Source organism: Aethalodelphis obliquidens, unplaced genomic scaffold (genome assembly GCF_003676395.1).
Source record: "Aethalodelphis obliquidens isolate GAN/ISIS:26980383/991018 unplaced genomic scaffold, ASM367639v1 scaffold1, whole genome shotgun sequence".
NCBI lineage: Eukaryota > Metazoa > Chordata > Mammalia > Artiodactyla > Delphinidae > Aethalodelphis > Aethalodelphis obliquidens.
The window spans coordinates 99,510,160-99,530,159 of record NW_020837945.1 but is presented as its reverse complement, the minus strand read 5'-3'; the positions used below and the strand labels follow the sequence as shown (position 1 = coordinate 99,530,159).

The 20,000-nt window shown below is 33.5% G+C and overlaps 1 protein-coding gene across 3 annotated transcripts in view; it reads right to left on the bottom strand.

Annotated features, from left to right (window-relative positions):
- The window catches only part of BCHE (butyrylcholinesterase), an 88,883-nt gene extending 78,136 nt beyond the window's left edge, over positions 1–10,747 (bottom strand). For 2 of the 3 annotated variants that reach the window (XM_027112510.1, XM_027112518.1), the window contains exons 1-2: positions 10,605–10,719; positions 3,037–4,561 (exon numbers count right to left, since the gene is read on the bottom strand). In XM_027112510.1, coding sequence (XP_026968311.1) covers positions 3,037–4,553 — 1,517 coding nt within the window. In that variant the 5' untranslated portion in view covers positions 4,554–4,561; positions 10,605–10,719. Of the gene's footprint in view, positions 1–3,036; positions 4,562–10,604 lie in introns of all 3 variants that reach the window. The other variant, XM_027112501.1, reaches the window with a different exon arrangement.
- Between the last annotated feature and the right edge of the window lie 9,253 nt (positions 10,748–20,000).

The window sequence follows — 20,000 nt, the reverse complement described above, 5'->3', positions numbered from 1 at the left end:
TCATATGCTGGGTCATAAAATAATTCTCAATATATTTCAAAGGGAAAAATCTTGAGTATAGTCTCTTACTAGAACTGAATTCAATTAGAAATCTACAACAAGATATCTAGAAATTACCCAAATAGCTGGAAGTTAAACAATAGACTACTAAACAACCCACTGGCAAAATAAAATATCACAAAGAAAAATTCAAAATTATTTTGAACTTAATCCTAATGAGAAATACAATATATACTAAACTTACTATTTAAGGAGGAAAATTCATTAAAACATTTTATGAACCACGAACTGGAAAACTCATTTTCCTGGATGATTATTACAATGCTCAGTTCTACTTTTTTACTTTCTTGATGTGTCATTTTGGGGTTATATGGAAGTAAAATCCTGCAGTTTCCCAGTCTTGGCATTACTGACCTTTGGAATGAATAATTCGCTGTTGTGGGGGGCTGTCGTGTGCATTTTAAGATGTTTAGCAGCACCCCTAGCCTCTACCTTGCTAGTAGCATCCCAACTCCAGACATTGTTAAATGTCCCCGGTATGGGGAGTAGAGGGGAACCAAGGGGGAGAATCTCTCTGGGAAGAGGACATCAAACATCATGTTTGTGGTCAAATAAATATGGGTGGATTTCCAAACCTAACGCTTAAACCAACTTTGTTTCCATGGAGTTTATTTAATCATTCTAAATTTCTGTATTTATTCATAGGTATACTTTGAAAACAGATAGTGCACAGCAGGAGATCAAAATTATGTTTGCCATCAAGTCAAATCTCAACACAAATGACATGCTATTATCTGTTCAACTGTGCAAACATGGGCTCTAAAGAAATGCACCGACTGAAATGACATCTTGTTATGGCTGAACTTCTTAAAAAAGTTTAATTTTTATGGTTTATAATCTTGTTTATATGAATTTATCATTATAATTAAAATGTGTCAACCTTTATTTATTTCCCATTAAAATATGCTAATCATAGAAGGAGATTAGGATTAAACAATCTATTATTCTATTAATTGTCAAATATTCTCTTCTTTGACCTGTTGCTATCTGTGTACCATAAATATGACCTTTACCACATCTGGTTCTCAGTGTTCCCAATTGTGAAATAAGAAAATATAAATTTCTTGATGATTTAAACATGCAAAGTATGAAGTCCTTTAAAAATTTACAGGCGTCAATAATTTGCAGAAATATTGATATTTCCCTTAAATTCCCTTAATATTCCCCTTAAGTTATTTATAATCTCTAGAATTGCCAGAAAGAATTAAAAGTATATTCAGATGATTTAATATGGATAGAACCTTGAGGGAGAGAACAGAATGAAATATACATAATTCTAATGCAGCTCTAGAAATAAGATGATCCTTCTTAAGCAGAAATTTAGACTGATGTTGAGAAGGTGTAAGATATTGCACAGCTACAGATAATATAATAACAGATAATATAATAGCCTACATATCTTGAAAAAGAAATTTTTTACCCATAATGTCAGTACTTTAATGAGTATCCAATAAAACCACAGGTTCTCTTTCAAGAAGTTAGTTCTTAGTCTAGTTTAGGAGGTTCAGAATACAATGAAAGATAGGATTTAGACACGTGACAGTCAGTGGCTTCTGTAAGACTGAAAAAGAAGTCTGAAGGAACTACAACTCTAGGAATTAAATATACATTGTATGAAACATGTAGTCAGTCAAAACTTTAACAAAATAGTAGGACTTGTGTCATTAAAAAGGAGAGAGGTAAATGTTCTAAGCAGGGCACATAGCAAGAACAAGGCTTTAAGGTGTAGTTAAGCTTGAAATCTTTGGTATTCATGAGATAACTCATCTACCAAGCAACAAGGCGTTGGGGAGTACGGGTTGCAACAAGATTATAGAAGCCTCTTAATGCCACATGGAAGAGTTTTAGTTTTATACACAGTAAATAAGTATCAAAAATTTTGAGATGAATTATATCATACAAGTACTTTGTAGAGAGATACATACAGTAACATGGAGTACAATGAATTCCAAATGGAGGATGGAGAAGAAAACCAGAAAGCAAAATCATTCTCAAGATTCTTTTCAATTGTAAAACACAGGATGACAAATTGGATTAATGCATCAATCAGATTATGAGTTTCTGTAAGCACTTTTCAAAAAAAGCGATGCCCAAATTTCTATTCTTTTATTATTCTCATTGATACAAATTATTCCAATGTATAAAATTCAATTTGGGGTTACAAACAGTAAAAAAAAAAAACAACTTATTTTTTACACACACAAAATATTAAAAAAATAGAATATATATTAAAAGAGATTATTTTCTTCTGATCATTGAAGACATACTATCACAATATTTATAAAATACGAGGGAAAATATGTTCTTTTGTAACATCTCTGATTATGTAATGTCATCCATATGACTACTCAAGTGTAAAACAGCTTAGCTGAACAAGATGTAGCTTGTTGTAGCTCTCGCTCAACACAGGTTACCTAAAAGCTCTGAACAAACATATTAGGGAATAAAAAACGTTGATAAAATGGCAAATTCTGTATTTTGAATAATCTGAGGGACAACCCTATCACCATCTTGCCCTTTGATTTTCCTGAGCAGGGATGTATTTCTTTGTGTATCAGGTAACAATGTACTAGTGCTTAAGAGCATGAGAAAAAGAGAGATATTCCTAATCTTTCTTAAACCTGTGAACACTATAAACTTTCAGGCTTAATAACATGTCACAGTAATTTTAGTTCTCAAGGTAAACATCTATTTCCGTACAAACTTTGGTGAACATTGTTAAAGTACTTTGAAGTACTTTGGAAATGAAATCAGAAAATATTTTTCATAAAAGTTCTTTGATTATTTCTCTTAAGCACTCTGATGCAAGGAACTGAAATGCAGTACATAATAAAAAACAAAACCAGCTTAAGGCATGAAGAGAATAAATAATCAAAATGTTTCTGTACCTTTAATGAAGTCTACACTGGAGACCAAGAAAAGTTAAGCAAAACAAAACAAAGCCAAACAAGAACAACTACAAAAATTGGCACTTACCCATATTTTGCAAAATTTGCCCAGCGTTTCATAATGGATCTACTCAAAATTTCCTCAGCTTTTGTGTAATTAACTCTTCTTTCCAGAGGTAAACCGAAGACAAATTCAATCTCATAACCATGCATCACTCCCATCCATTCTGGCCAAGGGAGTTTGGAGGATCGGTGTTCAAAATAGTAGAAAAAGGCATTGTTTCCCATATCTGAGAACTTTTTGGTGAACTCCAAGGCAGGGCATATGATGTTATAATCCCCAACAACATCATCCAAGGCCTCACGGTAGTTTTCAGCTCTCTGATCATCTAACCAGTCCATGTAGTGGAAAAGGATCGATTCCTTTCCAAATTCACTCAATCCCGGAAAAAATATTTTTAAACCTTCTTGAAATTCTTTTCTAGTTATAATACTATTGTTATCTTTGCTGAAACCAGGAGCACCGTATACTAAAAATGCTGTCCCTTCATCTTTGTTAACACCCACCAAGATCTGGGTTTTTTTGAACTGTCCAAGTTGGAGTAGTGTGTCTGGCATGTCAGTGAGAAAATCACCATCCACAGTTGGACCAAAGTTTACTGACAAGAGCGTACCATAAGGGACAACAAATACTTCATTCAGAAGAATTTCCTGGGGATCTTTATTTCGAAGACATTTGATTATCTCAGTCTCATTTTCTCTAGAGCAACCAATAAATTTAGCTAAAGTTAATGTTCTGTTCCTAGCTTCATAAAGAGATGTCACTACCCAAGGGGAATTAGAGGATCCACTTTGCAGAATGGCTCTGGTAAACAATGGGTGGCTTCTAGGAGAAAGTAAATGAAGGCTAACTGAAGCTGCTCCTGCACTTTCTCCAAAGAGAGTTACACTCTTAGGATTTCCACCAAAGGCTGCTATATTTTTTTGGACCCACTGAAGGGCCATCTGTTGATCAAATAAGCCCGTGTTTCCTGGCGCCTCAGGATTTCCCGGTAAAGCTAAGAATCCTAGGGCACCCACCCTATAGTTCATTGAAACCACAATAACTCTTTCAGCCCGTGCCAGAAACTTGCCATCATAAACATGCAAAGATGATGTCCCAGTCTGAAAACCACCACCATAAATCCATATCATTACAGTAGCATTTTTTGGTTTAGGTGCTGGAATCCACACATTCAGATATAAACAGTCTTCACTGAGGTCAGTGTTTGGGTTCCACATCTCTGATCCAAGGAAGCCTGGGAAACTTTGGTCTGTGTTCTGATAGCAAGAATTTGCATATTTTGTGGCATTCCAAATATTGGGCCACTTGGTCAAGGACTGTGGCTTTTTGAATCGAAGTCTACCAAGAGGTGGCTGTGCATAGGGGATTCCAAGAAAGGCTGTTACTGTGCCACCAAGAACTGGCAAGTTCATCCCTCTGACTTTTCCATTCTTGGTGGTAATTATGACATCTTCTTCAGTGTGTGACTTCCCAAAGAGCACCCAGAGCAGAAGAAACCGCAAGAGAAATCTGATGTATATGATTGTACCCTTGCTCTGCATATTGGTTTCTGCAAGAGAGATAAGTGGGAAGTTTTAACAGCCTCATGCATCTAGTATTATATTTTATTGATGATAATTAACTAAAATTTAGTAGTTCTTATCAATCCCATAAATTATGAAAACTAATAAATCTATTACTGCTATAAAGACACATAAAAAAACATAGAAAACGGTTGGAGATATTTCAGTTTTCAATTGAGAAATAAATGAGTGAAATGGAAAAGGAGAAATTAGTTCAATTTGGAAAGATTCATTTTCAAACCTCTGTAAGAAAGATGTCGTTTTTTAAGGAGGAAATTTGTCCAAGGCATTAGTATATATATATATATATATATATATATATATATATATATATATATACACTTCTTTACCATACACAGCACCACCAAAGGTGGCATTAAATGGTAGTCTACTTAATGATAGATATAATAGATTAAATTTCGACCATAGTTAGAAGAGGAAATACAAGCTTATATATTCTCTGAAATATATACAGTTCTAATCATGGCTGGCTGGCTCTTGACAGTAGGTTAAGAACATTTAAGGATCCTCAGACTTCTATTACTGCCTTTTTCTGTTTGCATGGTCCCGTCTGTGGTCCTTTTTGCCTAGTGTTTTCTTCCTCTATATAATTGTACCCTGTGGTCAGAAGAGAATTTGGACAAGCAATTCACAGAATGTGAAGTAACAAAAAATACAGTAGTTGCCATTTTTCCTACAAATTGTGAAAACTAACAAATCTGCTACCACTATAAAGGCCTACCGGAAAAACTGGAAAGGGAAGACTGGATATATACCAATTCCTCTGAAACTGAATAACCACGAAGGGCTTTTCTATCTGAATTATATTGTCAATGGAGATAACATTAGATGTGGGAGAAGAAACTGACTTAGAAGAAATTTTACACTCAGGGATTACTCAACGCATGCCTGTTAATTTGTTAATTGATTAAAGCATGTGCAACTAGGGAGGTTAAATGTGTTAGCATGGTCAGATTTACTTGTATTTTGATAGTGGACACGATGAGTGAAATAAGAGGATTAAACTGAGAAATTACTGGGAAAAGTGGGAGAAGCAAAAGTAATCTTTGAGACCTATAAAATCATAACTATTTGGCATTTTATTAAATAATACTTATTAATGATATGAAGAGAACATTTGGGGAAATCAAATTTTCATTAAAAATTCATAATGCATACTTGAGTTTCTTTTAAATAAAAGAAAATTTAAATCAGATTCTGAAACTCCAAGTGGCAAAGAGGGACAGAAAAATGTAATGCAGATATCATTTGAAAGAACTAACATCTTTATATAACTGAAAGAAAAAAGAAAATCTGATTAAAACTGTCAAATACAAACACTGATTCTCATCCACATAACAATAGCAAAGGTCCATACATGTACAAAATATTTTTATTATGTTTTGATAGTGTAATAATAAGTCCAACCTATATGTCCAAGAAGCTAATCCTGTGAGCACTGAGAATTTGTAATAGTCTTTTTATTCTACTTTTTAAATTACATTGTCTTGGAAGGCAGAGATTAAGGCACTATCTATGGTAATAAGTGTCTCAGATCTACGATCCTCACTGTAATCAGCCTCATTCACCACTGCTCATAGGACAGCTAGTGATCAACAAGTATTTTTTGATCCCCCAAAATATCTGAATAAACTAGTCCATTGTGTATACTATTTTGTTCAGTGTCTAGTATTTATAGATATATCTCCATCTATACCTCTATCTCTGTCTCTATTTCTGCCTCTATCTTTTTCTGTTTATGGCTGTGTCTATATCTATATATTTATATCTAATTCTACTGATGTCCATATGTTTATGCATATATACATATATATTTATACATAATGATTGTTATAAGGTTTAAAAAAATCAAGCCATGAGATCAATTTTTATGCTCTCAATGTTGATACAACTGAATTTGTGCTAATACCAATAAATATATATTATTGAAGTATACAATATTTTAACACTATGTATATACTATTATAAAATTTAGCTTTATTATAATCATAACAAAATGCAATTTATCTTCTAAAAATAATAAGTAAATAAAATGTCATAATAATGTAAAGTTTCCTGTAAAGTTGACACTTACTAATAAAATTTTATATTTCTGAGAGTTAGGAGTTTTAGAGACACTGCTACCACATACCACAGTTGTGTGTTTTTTTTTCTTCCTTCTGATAATTCCTAAGACATTTCTTTTAAATAAATGGAGGAGAGCATTTGGAAGAAAGCAAAGTGCTGTGATAGATTTTTTTTTTTTCATTTTTAAAATCTTGCTTTAGAAAGGAAAAGGAATTAAGATACAAAGCTGGTTTATTCTAAGCTGCATTTCAACAGATAAATTGCAGCATCTTTGGTTGGACTCATTCCTGCCTTTGGCCTAGCTCAATCAATGTCTTCTGAGTCTAATAAAGACAATCATTTTTTTTTTTGGTTTTATATAAATCTTTTTTTGTCTTTTAAACCATAAAACAAATCCTAATAATTTTTGCTTTCTGACAATTTTCAAACTTTCATTCTATTGTTTATTAATTTTATTGCATAGCAAATATAAAATTACTACCAAAATTTTGGTTTTGTATGTAATTAATAAATATAATAATTTTCATTGCATGTGTTATGAAAGGCTGCTATAACATCTAAAAGGTTGTACTATCATTCCCATGTCATTTAGTTTAATTTATACTACTACTTTTGTGTGTGTGTGTGTGCGGTACACGGGCCTCTCACTGTTGTGGCCTCTCCCGTTGCGGAGCAACAGGCTCCGGATGCGCAGGCTCAGCAGCCATGGCTCACAGGCCCAGCCGCTCCTTGGCATGTGTGATCCTCCCGGACCAGGGCACGAACCTGTGTCCCCTGCATCGGCAGGCGGACTCTCAACCACTGCGCCACCAGGGAAGCCCTATACTACTACTTCTTGTATGTTTTTATTTATATTTTGTGCTGAGTAGAACTTAATGTTATATAATATGATTTATATGAATAATAATCTTGCTTTTTCAACAATGATATCTATGAGTCATCATCTTGATATTAGTAATACAAGTACTTACACCTTGTAATTGTAAATCATGTAATTAGTAACATTCACAAAATCATTGTAAGCCTTTGTTTATTGCAAGAATGGCAATATAATTCCAATTCACTTTCATGGTACCTGTTGTAGTGTATTATACACCATATTATTAAATATAGGTTTTAATAGGAAAATATGCTTACGTTCACATACTCATTGTTAGCATAGGCTAGTTTTTTTTTTATATTTAGCTGCAGTACTTTATTTAACTAAGCATTATTTTATTCTTTTCATAACCTGTTATTCTCTAGTCTCACATGTTGCACTGTGGTTTTACCATTAAGAGATGTTTATGTTTTTAATATATGCTATCACATGATTAAACAATCAAAAGAGAGACAAATAAAGGAGACTAAGAAATGTTATTACTCTATATCTCTAAGTCTTTACTAATAATTAAAATATTCAATAAAATTTCATTTATTTCCTCCTATACTTTCTGGTGCAAATTGACTACTGGCACATTAAATAATTTAAACTCTGAGAACACATAACATGTTTATCATAAAGAACGGGGTAAAGTTTTATACCAAGGACAACTAAATATCTGAATTTAGATCAATTAACTTATTGTAATAATCTTTAATATTTGATTAAAGGAAGGAGGTTTTGTTTGGAATTGCAAAAGAGAATGGATGGGAGTGGGAAGAGAGAAAAACCTGAAAGACAATTGATACTATAGTGTTCCAAGTTTATCAAATGCTCCAGGATATCAAAATCAATTGGCAATTTTGGGAAAATATTCTAAACTTAAAAAAAAAATTTTTAATTAAAAAAAGGTAAAAAATAATTTCCCTCTTTTTGCATTCTTAATTCAATTTTGAAAGTATCAAAATTCCTTGACTGATTTCTAAAATATATAAGGTTATGCTATATAATATGGGTGCAATCAAATTATTGATATAAAGAGCTATTTATTTGCCATATATTTGCCATAATTGGATATCAACCAAATTTTCAAAATAATTGGCCAGTCAAGGACTTCTTAAATGATGGTCATGCAAAAATTGATAATAGTTTCTCTGAATGTAATTTTCCTGTCTTTTAAAAAGTTTCATTAGAATATATATTTCTGTATAAAAATAGACTGTTAAAATGGTGTGGAAAGAGCCATCTAGAAAATATGATCTAGAACAAGTGCCACTAAAATGTACTTAGTTCAGTTAAAACAACTGAGCCTTTATACCAAACCTAAAGAGCTTGTTTTGTTGTAGGCTAAGTGAAGTGGGGAACTGAGGAAGTCTGTTTATAAATAGACTATACCACTGTCTTTCAGGGATCCTTCAGATACCCAGTAGGCACTAAAAGGATGTGTATACATAGAAGACACTATATTAGGTATGAGAAACAGATCTGTAACTGTCCTCAATCAGGAAGAACATCCACAAACTTTTCATTGTGTGAACAATTTGAACATTTAAAATTAGAGAGATATCTTGGGTCTTCTTTGAAAGTTCAATCTGTTCTTAGGTTAACATCTATCCAATTACAATTTTCCAATGTTTGAAACAGTTTAGTTTTGATAAGAATGAGCAGATTTTGTCATGAAAGCATTAAAATGAAGACAGCATACAATTTAAGTATATATTATTAATTGTTACCAAGAAATAAATCAAAGCACAAACTAAATTTGTAACTAAGATATCATTTGCTAAGACGTTATTAGCTTATTACTATTAGCTTATATATTATTATTATTATATTATATTATTAGCTTATATTCTAAAAACTGAAATGTGGAGTAGATCCCAATATTTTCTTACAATTAAAGAAGCAGGACATTAAAAACGAACAACAACAACAGGTCTAGGAGAATAAAACAGAACTTTGCAAATCCAATTAGAAATTTAATTTGCTTCCAAAAGGTCACGTTATTTCAAATACACAGAGAATTCTAAACATGTCATTTAAAGTAAAAGTCACTCTTTAAAAGCTCATGCTTATCCTTAAACAAAGTAACTATTTATATAAGTGAAATGTAATATTTATCATAGATATGAGATAGCTTATATTATGGAAGCATTACACAGCCTAGTGACAGTAACTCCTAATTGAGTTTATTATCGTGCAATATCTTCATAAAAATTTGGAAGAGATAACTTTAATTTTTTTAATTACAAATAGAAATCATAAATAATGAAATAATTTTGCTCACATTTCAGTTTCCTTTTAATCATTCATATATTTTATACTCAATGCTTAATCCTCTGGTTAAACAAGAACTGATATCAAAATAAAGGTAGAGTTACAAAATCACAGGATGAGCAGAAAGTCTATATTTGCTTATTATTTCCATAATAATAAAATAATAGCAATTGTAAAATATTTTGCTATAAACACACATATTAAAAGAAAGAGAACAAACAGGGCAAATGGGACAAAAGTTTGTAAATCAAACTGGGAAATAGCTTTTTCCTTTTAGAGAAAAGAAACTTAGACTTTTCCTTTGCCAATTGATATTGTTAAAGTTTCAGATGGCAAAATGTTAAGTACCCTGTAGAGCCAGACAATTCAAACCACTTTAGAAAAAGAAAAAACTAAAGAGTAATACTGGTCAGAAAACACTTCTGTTACTCTTTTAAGGAAAAATTCACTAAACAGTGCATTTAAGGGTAAAACACAGCATAAAGTGTTTTCCCTTTGAGGGTGCATTAGGAACATATATTACAGTGATTCCACAAGTGCTACGGTCCTTTATACAAAGTTGAATAAATTCATTATTTCCTTAGCAGTTAAATGGCCACAGTCTGCGTTCCCTGAATAATCAATCGGAAGATTTGATGCATGTGGCTGCTCCCTTACTTTATCTGTCCCATTTGCAATGACTGTCTCCCACAGAGCACCAAAGGGGCACAGCAAACACGTGAAGGGATCACGTTCCTCCCACAGAACAAGCTTCACAGTAACTTGCATCTCTAACAGGAAGATGTAAATTCAGAGCAACTTACCCGACTCACTGCAACGAAGATGATAAAGTTTGCAAGGAATTGGAAATCATATAATACTTCAGGGAAATGCAGTAAGCAGCTTCTGCTCCAGCCTGTAAATTGGACTGCACTGACATTACAATCAACTGTTACTGACAAAGCTCGCGAGAGTTGGCAGCGGCAACTTGATCTAGAGGCAGCCAATCTTTACTTTCTGACATCTGTTCAGAGGCTAATTGTATGAATGCAATAGTGATTCATTTACAGAGGTATTACCGGAGTCATGCTTTACGATTGCAGGCACTCAAGATAACAGTGAAGAAAAAAAAGACACAGAGCTTCATTAACAGACGCTGAAATTGAACAGCAAATACACAGGTTATTTTTGTTTGTTTTCTTAAACACTACCAGAACTTTTAAGATTTTTTTTCTCCTTTAAGGAATATACATTTTTCTTATGCTTGTTTTGATTTAAAGATATACATGTTGCTTTAAAGAAATGCTGTTATTGAAATCTTTGTACCTTCAATCCGTGGCAATCATGGAGCTATAAAGGACTGTAAAAGATTAAATAGGAAACTAATTACTCTGTAGATAAAGCTATGAAAATCAAAAGACTACTTATATAAATGAATTAATGTCTCTGATATGTACATCCTTCCAGCTCCCACACCCCAACACTCATTTAAGTCATGCAGATCTCAGCGTTCATAATTTCCTAATCGGGGACCCTGCAAGCAGTCAAGTGTAACGAGAAGCCCCAGATTTTCTGGTTGAGACAAGGAAAATAAAATGCAATAAACAATCAGCACTAAACTTTAGAAAAACACATTTGTCAGCTGAAAGGATGTACTTATGTCTTTCAACCTTATCTTCTTTGACTTAGATATTTGGGAAAATGAAAAGACAAAATACAAAAAAAACTTATAAACTGCTTAATGCCTGACTTCTCAATGCAGTTATATTCTTTATCTCCCTCAAATGATCATTTTCACTTTTAAATCTCTCATTTTGGGGCTTACTATGGACTAACCAGTGGGCATGTAATTGTTGATAAGCCCAATTTTTATTTTTAAAACATGGTGTTTAAAATTTCAAACATGCAAATGTAAGAACTGTCATTTGTTATTAACACTACTCTGTGCCAGTCATTATAATTGACAGTTTACATAAATTATTTTATTTTACTCCAACAAAATATATGAATTAATGTGAATTCCAGTGTATGAATAAATATTATTAATCACATTTTCAGATGAGGACACTAAGGCTTTTGAAGATCAGAAACTTAGCTATATATATCCTACCACTAGTAGGGGTTGGAATCAGAATTTTAACCTAGATTTGTCTGATGTAGTTCCATGTCAACTGTTTCCAAGATAATAACCACTTTGGTCTTTTAAAATTATCTTTTCTGGGAAAATTTCTGCTTAGGAGGTATTTATTAGACAACGAATTTCACAATCACAATGATTTATATTGTATTTAGAATATAGTTTATGTAATGACAACCTAGCAACACAAAAGTTACAGAGTATATGGTCTATCTAAAAGGAGAAAAAGATTTTTTCGAAGGTGGTACACTGACAATCATGCAATGGATAGTAACGTGATGGTGTTTCTGTTTGAAATGTAGTCATTCTGGTGGCCCATGTGGAAGAGAGTTCATTGGTTTAATATGTGATTTTTTTTAATCCAAATGTCAAAATTCTTCTCTCCAACACAGTTCCACTGCACTGTTCTCTGTGCTGGCATATGGTTGGTCTTATTCTCAAATCCTGCAATTATACAATAATTTGTTGCATCGTTTGTTACTTATACGATGATAATAATAATTTGCATACACTACTATTTGTAAACACTGTTCTAAGCCTTTGAATACATTAACTCTTTTAAAACTCAAAACCCATCTTATAAGTAAGTACTATTATTATCCCTATTTTATGGTTGAGGAAATGTATCCACAAAGTGTTTTAGTAACTTACCAAAAATCATACAGGTAATAAAAGTATTTTCTATTTTTTTAAATGTAAACACTTGCAATTGGCATTTTTGCAACTTTTGCTTGTTTTCTTAATTTATTTTCCCAGAAGTGGAATAACTGAACTTAACTAGTAGAATGTGGATTTTTTTTTTTTAATTTTAATTAATTAATTAATTAATTAATTTATGGCTGTGTTGGGTCTTTGTTGCTGTGCACGGGCTTTCTCTAGTTGCGGTGAGCGGGGGCTACTCTTCATTGCAGTGTGCCGGCTTCTCACTGCGGTGGCTTCTCTTGTTGCGGAGCACAGGCTCTAGGAGTGTGGGCTTCAGTAGCTGTGGCACACAGGCTCAGTAGTTGTGGCGCACGGGCTTAGTTGCTCCGTGGCATGTGGGATCTTCCCGGACTAGGGCTCGAACCCGCGTCCCCTGCATTGGCAGGCGGATTCTTAACCACTGCGCCACCAGGGAAGCCCTAGAATGTGGATTTTTTTTGTTTGTTTGTTTTTGCAATTTTATGAGGTTCTCAATAGATTGTGGAATAAGAAGAGGTTTCCAACAGTTCTGGCAAAAGGGAAAATGTTCTTAATAGCAATAAATCTGAACAAGTCTCTGGAGCCAAGAGACTAGACATTCATACCTGGATGTGGCAGGTGAGGTATTTAAAGGTAGATTTCTTGAAAAATTTTAAAAGTGCCCAGCCCTGCTAGCAAAAAGAATTCATTAAGAGTATGGCAACATCTAATATTGGAGGTGCCTGCAGGCAGTAGCATCAGTAAATGATAAAACAAAGATCTCTTGGAGTTAGGGGAGAGTGAAGGACAGGGAGTCTGAAGTAGCCCTGTGTAATTTAGACCAGGATATAGGTATTTTGTGTAAAAAGTTCTAGAAAGAGGTTTATAAGCCCAAACAATTTGGCTACAGTCTAGATCACTAGACTCTAAGAAGATAATTAAAATCAATAACAAGCTACAGCTTCTGAGGAAATGTGGTACCAAGCCCAATTTTCAAAGACAAAAGAATCAAAGTAAGGAAATAAACTCTGAAACTAAATTACTCAGGGCTTGAGAAAAGAAAGAAGGAGAAACTCATTTTTTAAACATGAAAAAAGAGACGGAGAAGAAGAGCCCTTCTTTGTTTAAAATCTAATTTATTGAATAAGCTTAAATTTACTCTTAAGCACTTGATTAATCTTGGAGTTCTACTCTCAGAAAAAAATTCTACATTAGCATGCCACCAAATCAATCTTGGTGCTCTTAGAAAATCCTGGAGTGGGATATTTAAACTAGCCTCCTATGTGAGACTGATTTGGGAAGATAACAGGCCACACTGAAAGGCAGAGTCCTGGGGACTGGCTCATCAGGAAACTATCGTATCATGTTTATGGTTTATCTTTTTTCTCCTATTTACTCATGTGCAATTATGCCCTCTACTTTAGCTAATTTGGAAATGCATCAAATATAATATTTTGTAGTCTACTTTCATATAACTAATGCTATCAAATACTTTTCTTCAACTTAATTTCATTGCCTGTATATTAATCGTTTTTATGGATGTATTATAATTTATCTAACTCTTTTTGTTGTAAAGGTAGATTGCTTTAAACTGATCATGGAAATAGTAATACAAAAATGGGTGTAACAATTGTAGATATTTTTACACATTTCTGATTTTTTTATGGAATAATTAAATCAGAATTGTTCAAAAGTTATGTACACTTTTATAGCTAAGACACATACCACCAACTACTTCCACAAAATATTATCAATTTGTATTCTCACTGGCAATCTAATGTGTCTCCTTTATGCTCAAAAGAGAGTTGACTATCATATATTTTCCTATTTTTCCATTTTGCTTGATAAAATATGAGTTTATGTTTCATTCATTTGCTATTATTGTGATCAATGTGTTTCATGTGTTTATTTTCCTGAAATATAACATTTTAATTGAGATATAATTTCAAATTATGGAAAACTTTCAAAACACTGTAAAGAACTCTCATTTACCCAGATTCATCACATGTTAATATTTTGAGCCGTTTTTAGTATCATGTTCTCTTTCTTCATGAAAATGTGTATGATAATATATGTATGTACATATATGTGACCACTATTTTTTCTGCATTATTTCAGTGTTATTTGCAGGCATCATGCTCCTGTATCCCTAACCACTCCTTTAAGATCTATGGAAATCCACCTGCTGTAGATATAAGTGAATTTAATCAGCAGTCTGATAAATAGACTACAAAACTTAACAACCCTGTTACTGAGGGATAAGTCTAATTTAGAGAAGAAGGACAACAAATATATGTAGAAGGAATAATATGTTAGAAATGAAAATTTAACAAACCGTGATGAAAATTGGGTTGGGCAAGAATGAACAACTGGTATTAAAATCATTAAGTGTATGATCGATGGAGAACTAGATATTTGATATTCCTCAGAAATCACACATATTACATTCAGAACTTCATAACTTAAGCGGAGGGTCAAATTTGTATCATGTATGGTGGGGTCTATGGAATATTAGGCATACAACAGGACCTATACCATCTGAAATTTTTAAAATTGAATTACATTTTTTATCAGCAAATTTTAAGATTTGACTTACACTTTATGTGAACTAGAGAAAATAAATGAACAAAATAAATTGTATCACAAAAAAGTAATCAGACAACTCCTGAAAGTAGGACATTCTGGCCTGGTCATTTCAACAAAACAGTGAAGAAAGTTTCTATACAAGACTGGACAAGAGGTAAGGGACATTATCAGATTCAGTGCATGGTGCAGATTAGGAATGGGTTTGTATATCAGAAAGGATATTTGGGATGTCAGTTTGGAAATCTGAATAATTTCTGGCTATTAGATTAGATGAGAGTAACTGTGGTGAAAACTCATTATTAAAAGAAGTACGTAGCAGGACACTATGAAAAACGCGATTCCATTGTGGTGTGTGTGTGCACGCACACACAGAGAAAGATTTGGAAGGGTATGCATTAGAATATTAATGGTGGTTATTACTGCATAGTGCGTGTATAGAATATTTCTAAATGTTTCATCTCTATTTTCCAATTTTCTGTAATGCAAATGTACTGTTCCTATCATCGTAATTTATATATATCAAAATAGAAAGTCAAATTTAAATAAATAACAGTCAAAATTTTCACTCTGCACTTCATTTCCAGGTGATCTAATGAGATTTTTATCTTTTGTTAATTGTTTCAGAGTATTGGGAAGTGTCAAAGCCCCCCATTTGATAATATTGAAATGATATACACTTCATGGCAAAACAACTTAAGGACAATTAAAAAAGACAAGTTGCAGTTTGAAGAAGCTGGAGCAAAGAGATTTTAGGTTGAGATGAGGTAAATAAGATGAGAGGCAGACACAAGATAAAGGAAAGAGAGTGAGTTGGGGAGCCACCCTAAAAAGTAGAAATGTGGAGGAGTTACATGCATAGGAAAGACTTTTAGGGAGGTAGATATTTGTGGTGAGGTGTAAATCCCTCCTGAGAATCCTCAAATTTGTTAGTAGAGACTAACATTGTTTTTTAATGGTTCTGGAGCAAATGTGTGTGTGTGTGTGTGTGTGTGTGTGTGTGTGTGTGTGCGTAGAACTAGAGATTTTGCTAGCTGCGACTTAGTAGGAAGACAGATATATATAGAATATGAAAAAAAATAGTTATGCTACGATATTTGTTAGGTGGGAAATTGTAACATTTTGCTTTCTTCCTCTATTTCTATAATTTGAAAACCTTCCTAATTTGCATGTAACATATTTAAGTTAAAAAATAAGCTTTTTATTAAACAATTTTGATCATTCTAAGAGCACATTTTGGAGTCATCCACGACCTCTGAGACAAGAGTTGAAAAAGAGCAACAGGTGGCACCTTCCCCAGAATGGTCTTGCCTTCATTCCCAAGGTAATCTCATCTCAGTTTTTTTTTTTCCTGACAATCTTCTGTTCTATGTCTTCTTTTCCTTTATCCCCTTTGCAATATTTCCAGATACCTCTCTTTCTGCTTTTCCTTTGAAACTTTATTTCTCTAGGATGATGTTGCAAATGACAAAATTCAAATCTTGTTTTTAGGGAGAGTAGGGAGAAATAGTGTCAAAAGCCACAAGGCAGAACTCTGAACTGCTGACATTTACCTCTGTTTTGCAACTGGATTACGAATGTAATGCCAAATATTCTGACTAATTAGCTAAGCACTGGATTGCCAGTGCATTACTGCAGTTACTAAATATAATCAGGCAACTAATAATTAATCTTGCTATGTCAGTATAATCTGTATCTTAATATTGTTTTTGAGTCTGTTCATATTTGGTGATCATATTCACAGAATGATTTTATCATACAAAGGAATTTTATTCGGAGTATATTCCTAAGTATGGAGAGGTTTGTTTTGCTGGCCAGGAGAAAACTTATATCAAAATAATTTGCTGCCTCCAAGTATGAGTCTACCTTTGATTTCCTCCTTAAACCCATCAGATGGCACTTTAGTTCTCTGTATAATCATTCTGATGTCAGATTTCTGGCTCTGTTTAAAAGATCAACATGACATAAGTAGATAAGTGCTGCAAATCCCAAGAAACATGACTTGAGAGCACAACCTATTTGTAGACCTTGCAAAGTATTCTTCTACAAATAGATATACATATCTAAATTATTTTTATCCAGTAATTCTTAAAATTATGGATGCATAAGCTTATGTAAGCCATATAGGTGGACACAGAAAAGACATTAGGAGCCTTCAAGAGAGAATATGTATTTTTGTCTTGCATATTTCATTAAATTTGGGGGGAAAATCACATGAAATAATGTCTGGAAAAGCCTGTAATAAATTATAATATTATTGTATAGCTCTATTGTATAATTTATAAATATAAATAACCAGAAAATATTTTGATTTCTATTGCTAATCATTCTCTGTTTCCCAAAGCACAATAAAATTGTATCATCAACAGTGATCAGGCTCCAGCTTTTCTTACTTGGTCTTAGAGAAGTGAGAAATGCCCCTATGTCTGTTATGCCTATCAGTGGAGGATTTTCAAAAGCATCAACGTCAAAGTATAAAAGCAAACATAAGTACATTTAAGGGCAGTCACAACAATCTTAAAGAAGGATGGCCATATCCCAAGAATACATTACTTTTGAAGCAAAAATGTGAAAATAAAAGGATGGATGTTTAGTCCTATTTCTATTTCTCCTACTTTTGATCTCAGCACTCAAATAAATAGTCATTTTTAAGTGAATGTTATACTCTGATTACTTCAGTTAAATTCAACTGAATAGGCCAGGGTAAATGGACCGAGAAAAAAGAGAGGGGGTGTTTTTCAAGTAAATACCTTACTGTAGTTCTTTAAGTGCTAATTTTCTCGTGTCACCCTCCTATATTTGTTTATAACATGGACAATCATTTGTATATCTTTGTGTTGACAGCACCTTGCAAATTGCCTGGCACATAGTAGATTATAAAAGTTTGGTAGTTGTTTGAATATATAAATAAATGTATAAAACATGTAGATTGTTTTTCTCAAGTACTATTTTATTAATACAGTGTGCCTATTCCTCTAAGCGTTTCATTGTTAGACACAGGAAGTACACTTTTTTTTTTTAATGTATTTATATTTGGCTGCGTTGGGTCTTTGTTGCTGCATGCGGGCTTTCTCTAGTTGCGGGGAGCGGGGGCTACTCTTCATTGTGGTGCATGGGCTTCTCATTTCAGTGGCTTCTCTCCTTGCGGAGCACAGGCTCTAGGCGTGCAGGCTTCAGTAGTTGCGGCGCATGGGCTCAGTAGTTGTGGTTCGCGGGCTCTAGAGCGCAGGCTCAGTAGCTGCGGCGCATGGGCTTAGTTGCTCCGCGGCATGTGGGATCTTCCCGGACCAGGGATCGAACCTGTGCCCCCTACACTGGTAGGCAGATTCTTAACCACTGCATCACCAGGGAAGTCCCTACACTTTTTTTAAAAAAAGAAAAAATGTTTCTTATCATTGGGGATATTTTTTGAAGCCATTCATCTATTATAGGTGGTTACCTACTACAGGGATTTGCCAGTATCTTTCCCCGTGGTATTTTCTGAACCAGTTCTATTCCAGCTGAATACACCCAATGAAGCAATTTATATGAAAGTTAGACATGTCTCTTTTGTCTAAGGAATACAATAGAAGGTCTGAAATATCAAATTCAGGAAGCTGTTCTTGAACTAGTTACATACATTCCTAAGGTGGGTTATGCTGTTAGTGGTAGTCATGAAATACAGTGACAAAGACACTTCCTGGGATGTATAGGTACACCATGATTATAGTTCATATGCATTAGTGATTATAATTGAAATCAACACCTTACTATTCTTGCATCAAGGAAGATTTGTGTAAAATTTCACCACACCCATGGTTAACAACAGCCAATTATTTAGGATATTTTGAAAGCAAACCATTAGCAGTATTTTGAGAACATTTTGATAGGAACTTAAGTTTTTACTTGAATTTTACAATATTTAATGGGACTCAGCTTTCTCAAATTGCAGACCTGTAATTCCTTTGTCTGGGACACTCCTGGCATATGCTTGTTTTCTCTGCATGATTATTAATAGTGCTGCCATTATGCTCAGAAATTTAAAGACAAATTATAGAGGCCCCTACTGACAGACGAAAATGGGTCCATGAGAAACGTTGTACATATACCTAAGTAATAAAGGACAAATATTAATTCAGAGTTTTCGGTACATAGTTTTATGTAATGCCATAGCTGGTAATGATATATATATTCCATCCAACTAAAGAATGGTATCCTTTCTTATGAGGTCCCTCTATAAACAAAGCAAGATCTTCGAAGTTTTATTGGAATAATTACTGTTCATCTTGTTTCCTTCGATGCATTACCAAGGCATTTCTTCACCATTAGGATAAGCCTGGCATACGTAGGATTTATTGACTGTATAGTCTAGACTGTGACATCTTGATGAACACAAACCCTGCTTCTTGCCACTCACACTTTACCTTACGGTGTTGCTGCTGTGCTTAGCAACAGAATGCCAGATGGCACACAGACTTCAATTGATTAGTGCTCAAGAACAATGTCACCTACCAGAACAGACTACAGACAAATTGACAAAGACAATGCTGTGTTTGCAGGCCTAAATGAAGAAGCCCTTTGAATAGATTTATGGATGCATTTTAAAAATGTGTGCTGTTTGGAAGCTTTTGTTTGTAGGATAAGGCTACAATCTTAATTATATAATTATGCATGTTTTGCTGGAGTCTGTTCTTTAGTTCTTCATCCTTTTAACTTGTCTAGAAAGATAATATAACATATAAAAGCTCTTTGTTTTCTGCCATTGAAAATCCAAATAAACCAAACTCTCTTTTTTTAATGCATCCTTAGTCCCCTTTCTGTGATAATCAGTTAACATTTTAAACTCAGGCCAGAGAGAATG